Source organism: Thunnus albacares, chromosome 20, assembly GCF_914725855.1.
Source record: "Thunnus albacares chromosome 20, fThuAlb1.1, whole genome shotgun sequence".
Classification (NCBI taxonomy): Eukaryota; Metazoa; Chordata; class Actinopteri; order Scombriformes; family Scombridae; genus Thunnus; species Thunnus albacares.
In genome coordinates, this window is record NC_058125.1 from 25,442,914 (window position 1) to 25,457,503 (window position 14,590).

The 14,590-nt window shown below is 41.3% G+C and overlaps 1 protein-coding gene across 4 annotated transcripts in view; it reads right to left on the bottom strand.

Moving 5' to 3' along the window:
- Nucleotides 1-14,590, bottom strand: part of rnf213b (ring finger protein 213b) — a 42,034-nt gene that overhangs the window by 21,549 nt on the left and 5,895 nt on the right. For 3 of the 4 annotated variants that reach the window (XM_044336784.1, XM_044336783.1, XM_044336780.1), the window contains 17 exons: nucleotides 14,516-14,571; nucleotides 14,267-14,432; nucleotides 14,031-14,180; nucleotides 13,558-13,656; nucleotides 13,334-13,462; nucleotides 11,174-11,339; nucleotides 10,905-11,078; nucleotides 10,273-10,419; nucleotides 9,546-10,174; nucleotides 9,043-9,202; nucleotides 8,729-8,946; nucleotides 8,500-8,643; nucleotides 8,241-8,393; nucleotides 5,651-6,944; nucleotides 4,654-4,838; nucleotides 4,404-4,556; nucleotides 19-3,816 (listed from right to left, as the gene is read on the bottom strand). In XM_044336784.1, coding sequence (XP_044192719.1) covers nucleotides 19-3,816; nucleotides 4,404-4,556; nucleotides 4,654-4,838; nucleotides 5,651-6,944; nucleotides 8,241-8,393; nucleotides 8,500-8,643; nucleotides 8,729-8,946; nucleotides 9,043-9,202; nucleotides 9,546-10,174; nucleotides 10,273-10,419; nucleotides 10,905-11,078; nucleotides 11,174-11,339; nucleotides 13,334-13,462; nucleotides 13,558-13,656; nucleotides 14,031-14,180; nucleotides 14,267-14,432; nucleotides 14,516-14,571 — 7,821 coding nt within the window. The remainder of the gene's footprint in view (nucleotides 1-18; nucleotides 3,817-4,403; nucleotides 4,557-4,653; nucleotides 4,839-5,650; nucleotides 6,945-8,240; nucleotides 8,394-8,499; nucleotides 8,644-8,728; nucleotides 8,947-9,042; nucleotides 9,203-9,545; nucleotides 10,175-10,272; nucleotides 10,420-10,904; nucleotides 11,079-11,173; nucleotides 11,340-13,333; nucleotides 13,463-13,557; nucleotides 13,657-14,030; nucleotides 14,181-14,266; nucleotides 14,433-14,515; nucleotides 14,572-14,590) is intronic. The other variant, XM_044336782.1, reaches the window with a different exon arrangement.

Consider the following 14,590-nt stretch of genomic DNA (forward strand, 5'->3'; position numbering starts at 1 on the left):
TTGTGGTTTGTGGCATACCTCTAGAAACTTGCTGGAGTCCTGATGCTTGTGCCGGCAATCTTCCAGGAAATCCCGGAGCGAGTGGTGATGCTGTTGCTCAAAGTACAATCTTTGGAGTTTGTCCTTCTCCTGGTTTGCTAATTCTGAATACTTCAGCCTCACCACAGCGTCCGGGGTGGCACAGTTCAACAAGAGAACTTTGGCTAATTCAAAGACTTGTTTTTCCTCATTTTCCCCAGCTGACCCAACTTCGATTTCTGTCTCCATCTCTTCTTCGTCCTCAGACATCACTTTGTTCTCGTCATCACATACCTCAGTGGATTCGTCATCAATCTTTTCCATTGACACAATTTCTTGTTCTTTTCCATCTATCTCTATGTCCATTGCATCACCCAGCTGGTCATCCTCCTTAACAGTTGCATCTTCATGTTCGTTAGAATTAGACTCAAGTTTTCCCTTTGGTTCATCTTTTTCATCCTGTTCATGCTGTCTTACAGCACTGTCTTCGACTTCTTGCACTCTCTTTTCTAGTGCTTGCAAGAGAGCACATGCGCAGGCATCACCATGGAAGCCCACAAAAATGTCAGACAGCTTGAAATCCTCTGAGGCCTCACCCAAGAATTCCTTCACCCACTCCTTCAGTTTGTGGAGAACCCTGTGTTGCCATGGTTCCAGGTCTGTGCTCCGATCCACCCTGTGTTTTTCAAGTCTGTTGATGAGGGGCACCGGAAAGTGTTCATAGACCTTCTTCTGGTCCTCCACTACCACCAGTCTGAAGTTTGTATGGACACGACATTTCACTCTGTGGGAGCCAAGACCGAGATCAACGTATTGCTGCTTACTGAGGTAAACATAGTACTGGTTCAGGGCATCATAGAGGCTTTCATAAAGATTTTGCATGTTGAGGAGGATGACAGTACGCCCAGTCTCCATGCACGTTTTCACCCGGTTCACATTACGGCAGATTTGGGCATATTCCTGGTCCTTTGGGAATCCCGAACCAAAGACTATTTCCGGGGGTGGATAGTCTCCTTTGGCAAAGATTTGTTGCTGAAGGATATGGAGAGCTGCATTGTTGGTGGTCAGCAAAAGGAGGTAACGGCTCTCCTGGTTGGCGTCGTGATCAAGATTCTTTTTCACCATTTGCAAGGTGCTTGGTCTGGGGATTTCCTCAAGGTTTTGGCAAACTTCTTTGAAAAATATGACTGGGTCAAAATCCTCTGGCTGTCCACTGAAGTTACGCAAAATGGCCTCTACCAACTGTCCATCATCCGGCTCTTGCTGTGAGGATTTCACCGTGGCAAAAATCATTTTGACTAAACTGTAATAATCCCTTAGACCAAAGAACTGATTCTTTGAGGTCTTATCACAGATACTCAAGAAGGCCTTCGCCAAAGGTGGGAAGAGATGTTTGATTTTCAGGAGAATTTGGTTGGAGGATGAACAAATTCCCTTGGCAGTTTCCACAAGTTCATTCTTACTTGGATCACATCTGGACACAAATATTCCTCTGTTCATCTTCGCTGGGTCAAGAGCCCAGTTGGAGATGCCAACAAAGCCAACCTTCATGTGTGGATCTGGCGTGTCATTGTCAATGCAACCATCCTCCAAGAGAGGATGCAGAGTCTTCAGGGGCATCTGAGGAGAATCTTCTGCTAGTCCTATCTCATCAAGCACCACCACTGATACATACTCATCCATGTTTTTGTCCTTCTGAAACCGAGCGCAGTTCCTGAATGTCCCTATGATGCCCTCAGGACTTGAGTGAGGACTGCACTGGAAGGAGACCATATGAACTTGCTTGAGTTCCTTGAATAGTTCACAGTGGGAGTTCTGGCCCTGCATAGCGTCAGCAACCACTGTTTTAGCAAGCGACTTGGAGCTGCCTGGCTTGCCAACCAGAAAGAGCGGGATCCTGAGCTCAATGCACACCACCATAAGAAACACGTTCTCTTTAAGGGCAACATTTTTTGCGATGGTCTCCCTTGTCTGTATGTTCTCAAGGAAGAAGTCTTGACATGACGAAATCTCTTCCTGCAATTCTTGTGAAGAGTCGAATGGGTCTGGAAAGAACCTACAAATTTCAGAGAGGTACTCCTCTTTGGCCACCAGAGACGGGTAGTAGCAGACTCCAACTGCAAGAATCAAGCACTTCAGTGTTTTCTCAATCTCATTGAGATAATAGCAGTTGTTGAAAAGGACCTCGCTATGCTGGTAAAACCAGACTAGCACTTTCATAGACCTCTCCACATCTCTGAGACTAACAAAACTGCACTCATTTTTTCGAGACCGCATGTATCTCTGGGAGGCTGCCAGAACATCTGAAATTATGTCCTTGCAGGCCATTGGCAAATGATGGATGCCAACATTCTTCTGGACAATCTGTTTGATGTAGGAAAGTTCAGTTGTATCACTCAACTGACCAAAGTCCCACACCAAGGAAGCCATGCTTGGAGGCAGAGGATGAACTCTGTACACCAGCTGCCTCAGAGGGACTTTGCCAAGGCGGTCTGCTGTTTCATCTGCCTTTACTCTGTAGCCTAATCCTGCACGTTCCAAACGTTCCACCATCTCAGGTGAGTGCTTCCTGTAAGGATTGCAAGCAGCTATTATTTTCAAGCCACTGTCTGCCTTCAGAGGACTCCCTTTCACTGATCGGTCACACAGGATTTCCTTGATGGCAAAAATGGCTTCTGTGGTGTTGGCCTCATCAAAGAACAAAATGGTGTCTAGTTTGTGCATTGCACGATTCCTCTCAGCGAGCATCTCTGCCTCCCTCACCTTCCTGTAAATCATCTCTGCTGTAGTTCCACCATGAACCTTGACAAGTACCATGTTCTCTATTGGTCTTTCGTCCTTCTGCAGAGCACAAAGGAAACGGACCAATCGTGTTTTTCCACAGCCAGTCTCTCCCATGATGACAACTGGAATTCCACACCGGAATCTCATGTGTATGGCCAACATCTTCATCACATTGTCAGCAGTGAGCTCATATGTTGGGTCTGGATCAAAATTTCTGTCCATGATTCCTTTCTTTGCACCAACAACGCATGAAATCCTTTTGATCTTGTCTGGCCGGGTCAACTGATCAAAGTCCTCAGTGAGAGAGATCCTGTTCCGTTCCAAACCTTGAAATAGTTCTTGTGACATCACATCTTCTATCAGGATCCTTGGATTGTGAGGATCAACTGCATTGAGTGTGTTTCGCCTCCCACCTCTCCTCACGTTAAAGCCAAGGAAAGACATTGAGAACCGGTCCGCGTTGAAGAAAATGTATGGGTGAGACTCATTTTCCCAGCGCTTACGAATTTTCAGACGGTCAAGAAGGTCATCCTCCAGAATGTGCAGCATGGGACTTTCATCTGATGTGTTCAGAGATGGCGATGCAAAATCTCTTGCCATCAGAATCATGAACTTCACAATGAAGCCCTTGAAGCCAGGCAGCTGGTCAGCCAGAAATTCTGGATCACAGAAAATTGAATTCTCACAGTCTTTCAATTGCACATTGAGGAACCAGGAGAAGTTCTTCAGTTCTGCCCAAGATGGATCTTGCATTCCACAGTGTGCCAGAAAGTGATTGAGACAATCAATGTGACTCCCCATCCTGTATCCTTCCTGATAGTTAAAACGATCCAGATTCTGCTTGTCACTGTAGAGTTTTAAGTACTGATAGGGTCTTTGAATCCCCTCACTGCAAAACTCCTGCTCATCTATGAGTGGATCAATCTCTTTTGTTGACACCGGACGAGTGGCCAGCACCTCTCTTGGAGGTTTACATTGGATGGTAGGTAGAATGTCAAGAAGTCCGAGCTTTGTCTGTGTGAGCAAACCGAACACATAGATGCAAATCATTAATTAGATAAATTTAGTCATTTTTGCAAATTGGCTTTACATTCACAAAAGAACAAAACCCCTTAATTTTAAGCCTTAAAAGCTCCCCAACCCTTTCATATTCTGATTAAGGTGGAATATGAATGAAATAAGTAACTTGAGGGGTAAAAAACTACATTTAATCCATAAAAGACTGAAGTTGACAAAATGTAATGATTTAGAACACAGATAGCGAATTAAGTGGCATTTGATTAATTTGATATAAAGATCTAGGAGACCTTGAAGGGCTATAAATGTTTACATAGATTATTGGATATCAAGGCATTTGTAAGCTTTTTCAAGGAATGTATGATTGTAATTTGGTTTGGCATTTGTTTACTACATAAAAAATAGGCTTTATATAATGCATGGTCATCAATGGGCAATGCAATTGTGGCAGACTTTGTCCACTTATTCCTAGATGCTACTAGTGATGGGTAATTCAAAATATGAGAATATGCTGTTATTGACAGCTGAGACTTACTATTACTTTCTGACCCATACTGAATATGATCTGAAAAAGACTTTGCTACCTGCTTTGGCTGGTTTTGAGGGGATGTGCACGTTCTCAGGACCTCAACTGTGATCAAATGAGCTACATTTCTCCTCCACAGAAAACCATGACTGTCACTCAAACAGCCCAGGACCAACAAGTGGAACAGCAGCTCCTCCAGACCTGAACGAACCTGACAAGTAACAAAAGGGAAAAGTAAGACACTCTAAAGTACAACCAACAACAGAAAATATAGCTATAACTGCAGAGATAAATGCGCGTATACTTACTCCAGCGGTGTCAATGTGCAGGAGAACAGGGTCCTGCTCTCTCAAGGATGCCAGTCTTTTTGATAGACTCTTAATCAAAGAGTCTATATCAATGCTCGGCTCAATCAGTCTGATCCTTATGTGTTTTGCACTGGGAGATCTCTGCTGGAACTTCTCAAACAAACGATCAACATAAAGGGATTTCCCTATTGATAGAAAAAAAGATAGGAGAGGATATAAATTATTGTATGAATTAATTAAAGTGTTGTAACTTTGTAACTTAAAAATCCCAAGTTTATAGTTATAGCATTGTTTAAATTGTTCAGATGGCATAGTTGTAGTTAGTTTTGATGTTACCACTAGGGGGGATTTGCAGCTCGATTTTAGCCACTTAAAAGTAAAAATTTCAGTTGTTGTTACTTATTAAAGGGCTGCACCAGGGCTTAGTGCCAGTTGAACAGAAGGAAAGCAGCTCTGCCAAAAACTACGTTTGGTCTCAAGCAATATGCATTTTAAGGTGTTTCTGTTCACAGGCACAAAATATGGGAGTAGGGAATGAAAATTTATAACATTAAGTAGGCTATACAATATTATATTTATCAGTTTACATTATCTAATCAAAGGAGTTAAAGTTGTAAGTTTAACCAAAAGTAGTTTAAACACTGATGTTTTTGTCACCAGGCTACTTAATAATTCTCGTCAGTTCAGCAGAAAAAAAACACTTTTTTTGCACTTCAGTACTTTCCAGGCATGCACCTCATATTTCAAAACAACCCAATGTCAATTCTTATTTAGCGGCACTGTATGCAAAATCATAAAGCAAGGTTGTGCTCATTTATATCTACAGTCTTTGCAAATTTTACCCAGAAATGTTTGAAATGTTCAGGGGCTTAAACATGTAAAAAATATAAAAATAGCTGCATTCAACAACACATAATACAGTTTTTAAACAACAAATTATATTCTTGCCTCTATTGTATGAATATTTTAATAATGAAACATAACGAAATAGTCTTACCCACTGCAGGGCGTACAGATGACACCATCCACACTGAAAGCTGACGTGGAGAAACCATCGCAATAGGGTTTTGTGGGTGCAGGTTTTGTGCGAAGTGGTGTTGTAGATATTTCCTGGCAGTTTCTGCTGTTAGACTCACACCAGCCTGTACTTTGTCATTGCTGAAGAACGAGGGCACGTATCTGTGCTGGTGCACAACCGGACTGACTATTACCAAACGGTAATGCGGGTTGGCAGTTCTCTCAAGACCCTCAAAGAGCTCCCCCAACGCCACACTGACATCATATCCAAGCAGCCCTGCGTTGACAAGAGAATATATCTTCTGCCAGTTTTGTCTAGAGCCTTGACTGAGAGCTCGACGGAGAAAGATCTCCACCTCCTCCTCTGATGTTTCCTCTCTGCAGACTAGAACCTCATCAGTAGACGGCAGAGGCTGCTCTGGACTTTGCATGTAAAACGACAAGGTGGTCGTGAAAACTTCTGCACTGGGACAAAGCACAAGATTAGGTTTTCCCTCCTGCAGAACCGATGGAAAGTTCCTGATCATATGTTGCTGGTTCATGTCTGCGAGGCACAAGAGGAAGTGGGCCAGAGTTGAGATGTCCAAGTACTCGGTGAGGTACTGTGGCATGTCCTCCATGAATCGTTTCCAGAGGCTCTCAAGACTGTCCTCATCGTGCCTCCTTAAGCCCTCTGTGTCATCATCTTCATCCTCTGAGGAAAATTCAATCAAATTCTTAGCCTCTTTCATGTCCTCTTCACTGTGTGTTGGTGAAGCTGGGATTACTTCCACAGAAGGTTCGTTATACTGATCTTCGTCATCAAACTCAGCATCTTCCAATTCATCGTCCTTTGAAGTTATATTTGCTGCATTCGTGTAAGCGGCTCTGACATCAGCTAGAGTGCACTGGGGCTTTATCGGAAACAGCAAATGCCATAACTGTTGAGGAACTGAGGCCTGCCGTTGACACACTTTGTGTATCCAGTGGCACAGATACACCATCTGCTCTGAGGTGTAGTGGTTCAGCAAGTTGAAGTTGGAGCGCATCTCACTGATGAAGGAGCGCCACTTTTTCTGACATTCATCCATGGAGTGAGCAAGCTTTTGTAGCTGCTCCGTCACCTCGCCATTGTACACCATCTCGTGACCCATCAGGGATAAGAAGATGACTCTGATGCACGGTTGCTGTTCTGGGCAGCACTGGACCTGAGCATGCCATTCCCTGAAGAGAATGTTGCCGGATGTTTGCATCTGAAGAAGGATAGTGCCAAGTCTCTGAACTCCTTCGAAAACCTACAGTGCATGTAGACAAGAGTGTAGAGATTTATACAGTTAACCTAAAAAGGGTAACTTAAACCACACACGTTGGGCTTAAAGCTGAAATCTTTAGCTTTCTTTGGTTAAAGTGTCACAGGGGGGTGAAAGAGTTACCAAGTGAAATGGTAAATGGACTGTACTTGTATAGCGCCTTTCTAGTCTTCCGACCACTCAAAGCGCTTTTACACTACGAATCACATTCACTCATTCACACACATTCATACGCTGAATGGGTACAAGTGCTACCATGCAAGGTCCCAACCTGCCCATCAGAGGAAACTAATCATTCACACACATTCATACACTGATGGTTCAGCCATCAGGCGCAATTTGGGGTTAAGTATCTTGCCCAAGGACACATCGGCATGTGGACTGGAGGAGCCAGGAATCGAACCACCGATCTTCCGATTAGTGGACTCTACCTCCTGAGCCACAGCTGCAGTGCCAACTATTTCACCCCCCTGAGATCTCCAGAGCTTTTTTGGCTCATTGTTTTGGTTTTCTGCATATTTATTAAAAGGTGAAAGCCCCCTCCTTCAAAAAGTTACAGTTCCCTCCACTCAAGTTTTTCTTCTTGTTCCTTCAGTTAGATGTTGTGTATATATGTGCAGTGTTTGTCATTACAAGGCTGTTTTCACATTCATCTGTGCTCAACTTAAAACGGATTTTACATCAGGAAATTATTATTCAAATCAAAGTATTTTCATATCTCTTAAAACACTCTGTACACTACCTGCTCAGCACCAAATGGCAAAGAGACAAAGTTAGAGACTAGCTGGTGATAAAAGTTGAACATTTAGCAGCTAAAAAGAGATATTTGTATATATTTGTCAGAGATTTGTATAGACCAACCCAGAGCTAAAAGAAAAATCAATATGTGTACTCTTATATATATGTTATATGTATCTACTGGGTGTCTAAACAGATAAATGTTTGGTGACAATGTTTGAGTTTCTGTGTCAATAAATGCAACTTTAAAATATTGTAATTTGATGTCATATGTGTCTTTTAGATGCTAAGACTGGTACATTGGATTCTGTCCTGTTCAATCACCATAATGACAATCTCAATAAAGTTACAGTAATTTCATCACTTTAGAAAATAAATTATCATAGACTTTAGCTAGCTAGCTTTTAACTAGCTAACTAGTCATTTTTGTTGTAGTTTGAACATAACTTAACAAACCTCTCACCACTGTATGAGCCTTCTACTTGCATAAAGTTACGCACTATAGTTTTAAATTCATAATAGTCTTTTATAAAAGCCACTGACCTCTGTGAACCTGTTGACTTGTTCTCTGCCGTGCTCCCCTTTGGACGACATGAGCATAAGTTTGTTCTGAAGCTCCAGCAAGTCTTCAAGTCTGTAGCTCTTCTCCTCTCTGTCCCGTCTCACTGTCACCTTCACCATGTTTTCTAGACATCTCTGCAAACGAGTGAAAGTCTCTCAAAAACATCTCAAAATATCTTGAAATATTGGTTGTGTTTATCTTATCTTTGACATATCATTTAATGGAAGATTGTCCACGTACCCTCTCTGTGTTTTCATCAGACCATCCGATGTGATAAACTCCATAATCATTAATGGATGAAGCCAGGGAGAGAGAGGACTGCTCCACAGAGCCGTGGGTCTCCTTCAGTCCTTTCAGCCAGCTCAGCAATCGACTGGACTCTCTCTGGAAAGCAAAACCAGCATCATCATCACTTGGCAGCAGCAACAGGGATTGACATACTGGCTACAAATAAGACAGAAGTAAATACCAGTTTGTCCGGTAGCTTCTCATCTCTATTTTGGGTCTCCCACACCTGACCGGCACATTTCATGAACTCCTCAAAGCCGGCTTTAGGGGAGAGCGAGTAGAGCAGAGGGGCGTAACCCATCACTGCGTCATGGAAACAGGCCACCTGGTCGATCTCTGTGTCGTTCTCTCCAGCAGATATGGAGGCCAGGTCAACATAGACCTTCACATCACTCATATCTGATCACAGGACAAAAAAAGTTAGCAAGACAGTTTTTGCCAAGAAAAAAGAGCAGCTGATTAAAGCAAATTATGTTTTTCATGTGAGTCCCTCACTTTTAAGGTTCTCTTTGACCCAGCTGACAAGAGTTTGGCTCGCTAGAAACTCTTCCAGACAGGAAGTGTGCTGCTTGGTGACTGCGGAGAGTTGCTTTTTGGCACGTAACAGGTCATCAGTAAGGGAACCCAGGCTCCTCTGCTTGAATGTGTTTTCTTTCTGTTAAACAGTCATGCACATAAGACAAGAATTATACATTTGCTTAAAAAGAAAAGTACCTGTAAGAAAAAGTGTGTTTGCTTCAGTTAGAAAGATTTTTTTTATTTTCTGTATGTTTTCCCCATTTTTTCTGTTTGACTCACTTTTGTCTCTACTCTCTGTAGTGTGTCGGTTTAATATGTGTTTAATGTCACTTCTATTTTATATTTAAATGTACTAATATGTGCCTCCTCTTAAGTCAGAAGAGAAGATAATTTCTTTCATCTCGCCCACTAATAAATACAACTGAATTTCATTGTAAATACTGTAATTTTAATTTAATGTCAGATCACATGAGTCTCACCACTTGGCTGAGAGTGTCAATTTCTGTGAAGTTCCCAGAAAGCTTCATCTTTTCAGCGATCTTCAGCATGGCGCTGGCTGCAGCCGCTGCCTCGTGGAGCTGTCGATACTCCTGGATCTGAGTAAGTCTCCGCTCCACCCAGTTCTCCTCAGGTCTGAACCCTCCCAACTCGCAAAGCATCTCTGACATCAGACTCAACTCCCTCTTCATCAGCTTCCCGTCTCCCTTGTCGTCTGACTCCGACACAACCTGATCGAGCTGCCTGAAAGTGATTTCTGCATTTGCAATGCTGTCACCAAGCTGCAAGAAATCTGCCAGCAGTGGATTCCAGATGTAGTTGCAGATATCTTTTAGGGTTACAGAAACAGGACCTGAGCATTGTTGCCTCGCTGATGCCAAATCTCCAGCCCTCTTGACCCAGGAGGACAGAATCAGGTTGCTGTGCTGCAGCTTGAGCATCTGACTGGCCATTTTCAAGACATTCATACTGGTGTTATACCAGAGGACCTGAGGACCTGACATTCTCAACTTCCCTTCATTATCAAAGGACTGAACGAGCACCAGTTTGTTCAGGCTCACAGTCTGCAGGTCTGCACTGTGCTGCTGCTCGAGGATTGACATCTCAGGAACTGGTTTAAGGAAGAACAAAGAAAACAATATATGAACCCACAGATACAGAACCTAAAGCTCTCTAATCTAACATAATTCAAGTTCTAGTTATACTCACCTGTGATGCTTTCTGCAACCTTTATCATCTTTATTAGTCTGTCCATCTGCTGTTTCTGCTGCATGAAAGAGTTCAAATCCTTCTCTCTCTGAGCCAGAACAGCCTCCGCATTGACAGGGATGGACTCAGATTTGTTGTTTTTCTTGTCTGTGGAAGATATTAAACAGCTAAAATTAATTAACAAGTTATGTTTTTTTTGAGACTGTGTTAGTTAAAACATCACAGAACATTGTGAACTATATAATATTATATGTATATACTGTATATTCTTTGTTTTTTCTTTTTTTTATACCCTTTAAGTATAATTTTTAAACTACAATGGGAAGCTATTTTTTTTATTTTTGATAATTAAGTTGAGGCATCGATGTAGCAGTGAAAAGATCAACTGTGTTACTTATAGTAAAGTCATAAATTTGATTAAAATGAACCAAGATCTCAAGTTATAAGGAATATATTTCTTCTATGTTTTACTGATATTTATCCTTAATAGACTGAAGAAAAAACTGATGTCTTTTCTGCAGATTTTTACAGTGTGTCTATGATGTCCGTGTGTTCTTATGCATCATGATTTTAAGTGTTAGGGGTACAAATTTGATGTTAATAGTGATGTTAATGCTTGTGAAGGTTCATACACTGCTGATAAAGTCTCTTAAACTGCTCTCTATGTTTCAGGCAGGTCTGCAGGTGTCCAAAGGGAACGTCTCCTTGAAGCAGAGACGCCACCAGAGATTTCAGCGCAGTCACACATCTGTGGACGACCTCCGCTGCAGTGTCGTCCACCTGGATTGACTTCCAGTCTCCTTGGCCTTAACGACATTGAGACCATTATAAAGCATTAATAACACTGACTAAATTACTTAAAGTAACTAAGAAATAAATACAAAAGTACAAAACAAAGTACCGTGAGACAGTAGGTGGTTGATGGCGGATTGCGGATCAAGCAGCTGGACTACCGTGTTGTCACCGAATCGAGCTGCTGACTCGACAACAACAGCAGACACGACGACATCAGGGAGATCCTTCACTTTAGAGGTCAGAGTCCGCATCAGGTCCCCCTCCTTCTCCCTCTAAAAACATGAACGTATGCACTGTGATCACTCTGTCAAATACTGGGGTTTAATTCTTACCTAATTTCCTCGGATAAAGTAAACATTTTAATAAACCTTTTGAGAAGTAACAGCCTATGAATATCTGGAAGAGGGAATTTCATGCAAAGAGATAAATGCTGTCAAACTGTGTGGATGAATAGTGCATAAATCAAGTCAAGTCAAAAGATTAAATCAGTGGTTTTCAAACTCCAACACTGTGGGCCCCTCAGACAAAACTGAGACAACTGCATCACATTGCAGAACTGCCCACATTTCTTTACATTTTTGATTAAAATTTGGCACCAAAAGTATGCTAAATGAGCAATTAGAAGTTCCTGTTTGCCTTTATGTTGGTTTTGATATTGATTTGATATACTCTTATGTATGTTGTGTATGCATAAAACTTACTTACTTTAGTCCTTATGACACATTTTTCTATGTTTTGAATTTTATTCATTTGTTTCACATTGTATAAACAGAAGGGAAATGATAGAAACATTGTGTACCATGTATGGTTTTATATTTATATATATATATATATATGTACGTATATTAGATTGCAGGATCACAAGGGTAAAAGAGGGACAGAGTCATATGGATATCATGTGGAAGGGAGAGCTCTGTAAAGCTTTGTCTAGGTCTGGCAGGAATCTGTAAACAACCAAAGGTGCCTCCCAAGGCCGTCAATATATACCAGTGAATTTCTTTTCTTCTTCAGAATTCTCCACGGAGACTCTGCGGACTCTCTGTGTCTGTAACATGTGTTCTGTTTGAATTAAAGAGACGCTTGACTTCAACAAACCTCAGCCTATTGATAATTTATCCATCAGTACCCATGGATCTATAGACAACTATAACTGGATTACTTTGAAAATGTGATGATTCTCAGGTCAGTTCTGGAGTAAGAAGGAGCAGGTTTTTTTTCTATGATTGAAAATGGACATCAGAGATAATAATATACGTAACTAATAAGTAAGTACTCAAACAATCTCTGGCTAGTTTAGGATAATATTGGAGCTGGACTTCCTGAGTTGTGTAATTCACTCCAAGACTGTTAATTTTAACAAAATGTGTAAACCATTTTTCTCGGACATTTGAATGTGGATGTGTCTATTTTAAGTATATAAGGCCAAGCTATGATGGTTGTTGTGATATTGTGGTAATTCACTTAAAATCTCTCTTTCTTTTCTTGTGAAATGGAAAACTTAAAATTCAATAAACACATTTGACAAGTGAAACAAAAACGTCAGTTGGATGTGAGGAGTTTTGAACTCTCATCTCAAAGCAAAAGTTGCTTATTGTAGCTTTAGAAAATGAATATAAAACATTCTCTTGTGACTGAGGATGCACTCTGAACATAAGAAAAATAAAATCAAAACTAAAATCTGTAGCTCTGTACTGCAGTTTTTCCTTTATTAGGGCCCGAGCACCTAGCGGTTCACTCACACTCTCCATTCAAATATATGAGTATTTTTCTGTGTCCAGCTGCAGTTACTTATTGTCTCTACACACCTGACAGTACACATGTCAATCAAACTTTGACCAGGTCATGTGGGTTAAAAGTCTTTACTTTTCTAAAAATAAACTTGCTGAAAATTAGGAAATTAATTTGTTTTACACACAAACTCATCAAAAGTTTTGTTTACTAATTGAAATTCAAGTGAATGGGCCCAAAACTTGCATAATTTTGATGACAAAGGTGTGAACAAGACAGACATGTCTCACCCTGCAGAAAATTCTCATCCTCACACCGTTGAGGTTTGATGTTTCACTATGACAGAGGAAGTTGCTATAACTTTATTGTAAATGCTCCAGTCTGCACCAAACTTTACATGTTTGATAAGAGTCCCGGCCTGAACACGTCAACATGACAATATTCCATCACTGATGCAAACTGGCTGAATAGCGCCTCCTACGAAATTTCAGCGAAGCAGCCCCAGCAGCAGGCAAAACAGTAATAATATGACCTGTACCTGGCAGATTGTCTTGATAGCAGACTGACACAGCTCATTGAAACAGGTCTGTACATCCTCATGGCTTTTCTTTATGGCTGCCGAGGACGACTCAAAGCAGCAGACAAGTACTTTATCTTCATCATCGGCCTGCAAAGAGAAACAAACCAAACCAGAACTGAAGACCTGAACCAGACCTCAGATGTCATATTTAATGGGGAAAAATAAGAGAAAGAGATTCACACCTTGGATATCCTTTTCTTCAGGTCTTTTTTCAGGCTCTGCCGCCACTGAGAGGAAACTTCTTCAATAGAGCATTGGACCTTCAGCAGCGCGTCCCACATCTGATAATTCAACACACAGTATTTATTATCACAAGCGAAACTAGTTCATCTGCACAATTACAGAACATAAACATGTTTCATTATTATGTTCTTTCTTTAAAAGTCAAATTATCTATTTATTTTCATCAGTAGAAAACAGGAAAATTAGATACAATCTGCAGTTTAAAGCAATAGTTTGACATTTTGGGAAATACATTTATTCATTCTCCAACCAAGAGTTAGAAGAGAGGATTGATACCAATCTCATATCTGAATAGTATCAATCCTCTCATCTCATACTCAGCCAGACTGCAGAAAAGCTAATATCCGAAAATATAAAACTAAGCTAAAGTCAATTAAATGAAGAGAGTCTGAGATCTGTGTCTGTCATGTACCTCAATTTCCTTTGGATATGTGAGTAATTTCAATGCTGCCAGAAGGGGTTTTTGCAGCAGTTTATCTCTCCATTCACTGATTCCCTGCTGCACGGGATGTAGCTCCTTCAACAACTGCTGCTTTAAGGCGTCAAACTCATCATCTGAGGACTAAGAGGCACAAAAGTAATTAAACAACAGTAAATTAAAGTTACCATTTTATAATGCGACAGTCAAAGCGCAGAGGAGAGTTATACCTCTTTTCTCCGCGCAACATCCAAAATCTCTGCCATCCTCAACACCAGCTGGTAGGACAGGACCGCAGCCTCGTACCACGGCACCAGTCGTGCAATTGTGCACGTGCCTTTCGCTACACTGATGCTGCTCCTGAAGGCTGGCTCCATATTTCCACATTCAATCATTCTATAGACACAAAGCAAACAGTAAAGGGAGCACAATGCCAGAGTGAATCAGTGGGATTTGAAGTATACTTCAGGTATGATTACCTGTCCTTCTCCTTCTCCACCTTCAGCAGTATATGGGTCAAGGCTTTCTGAGTATGCTGCATGTAGAACAGATAA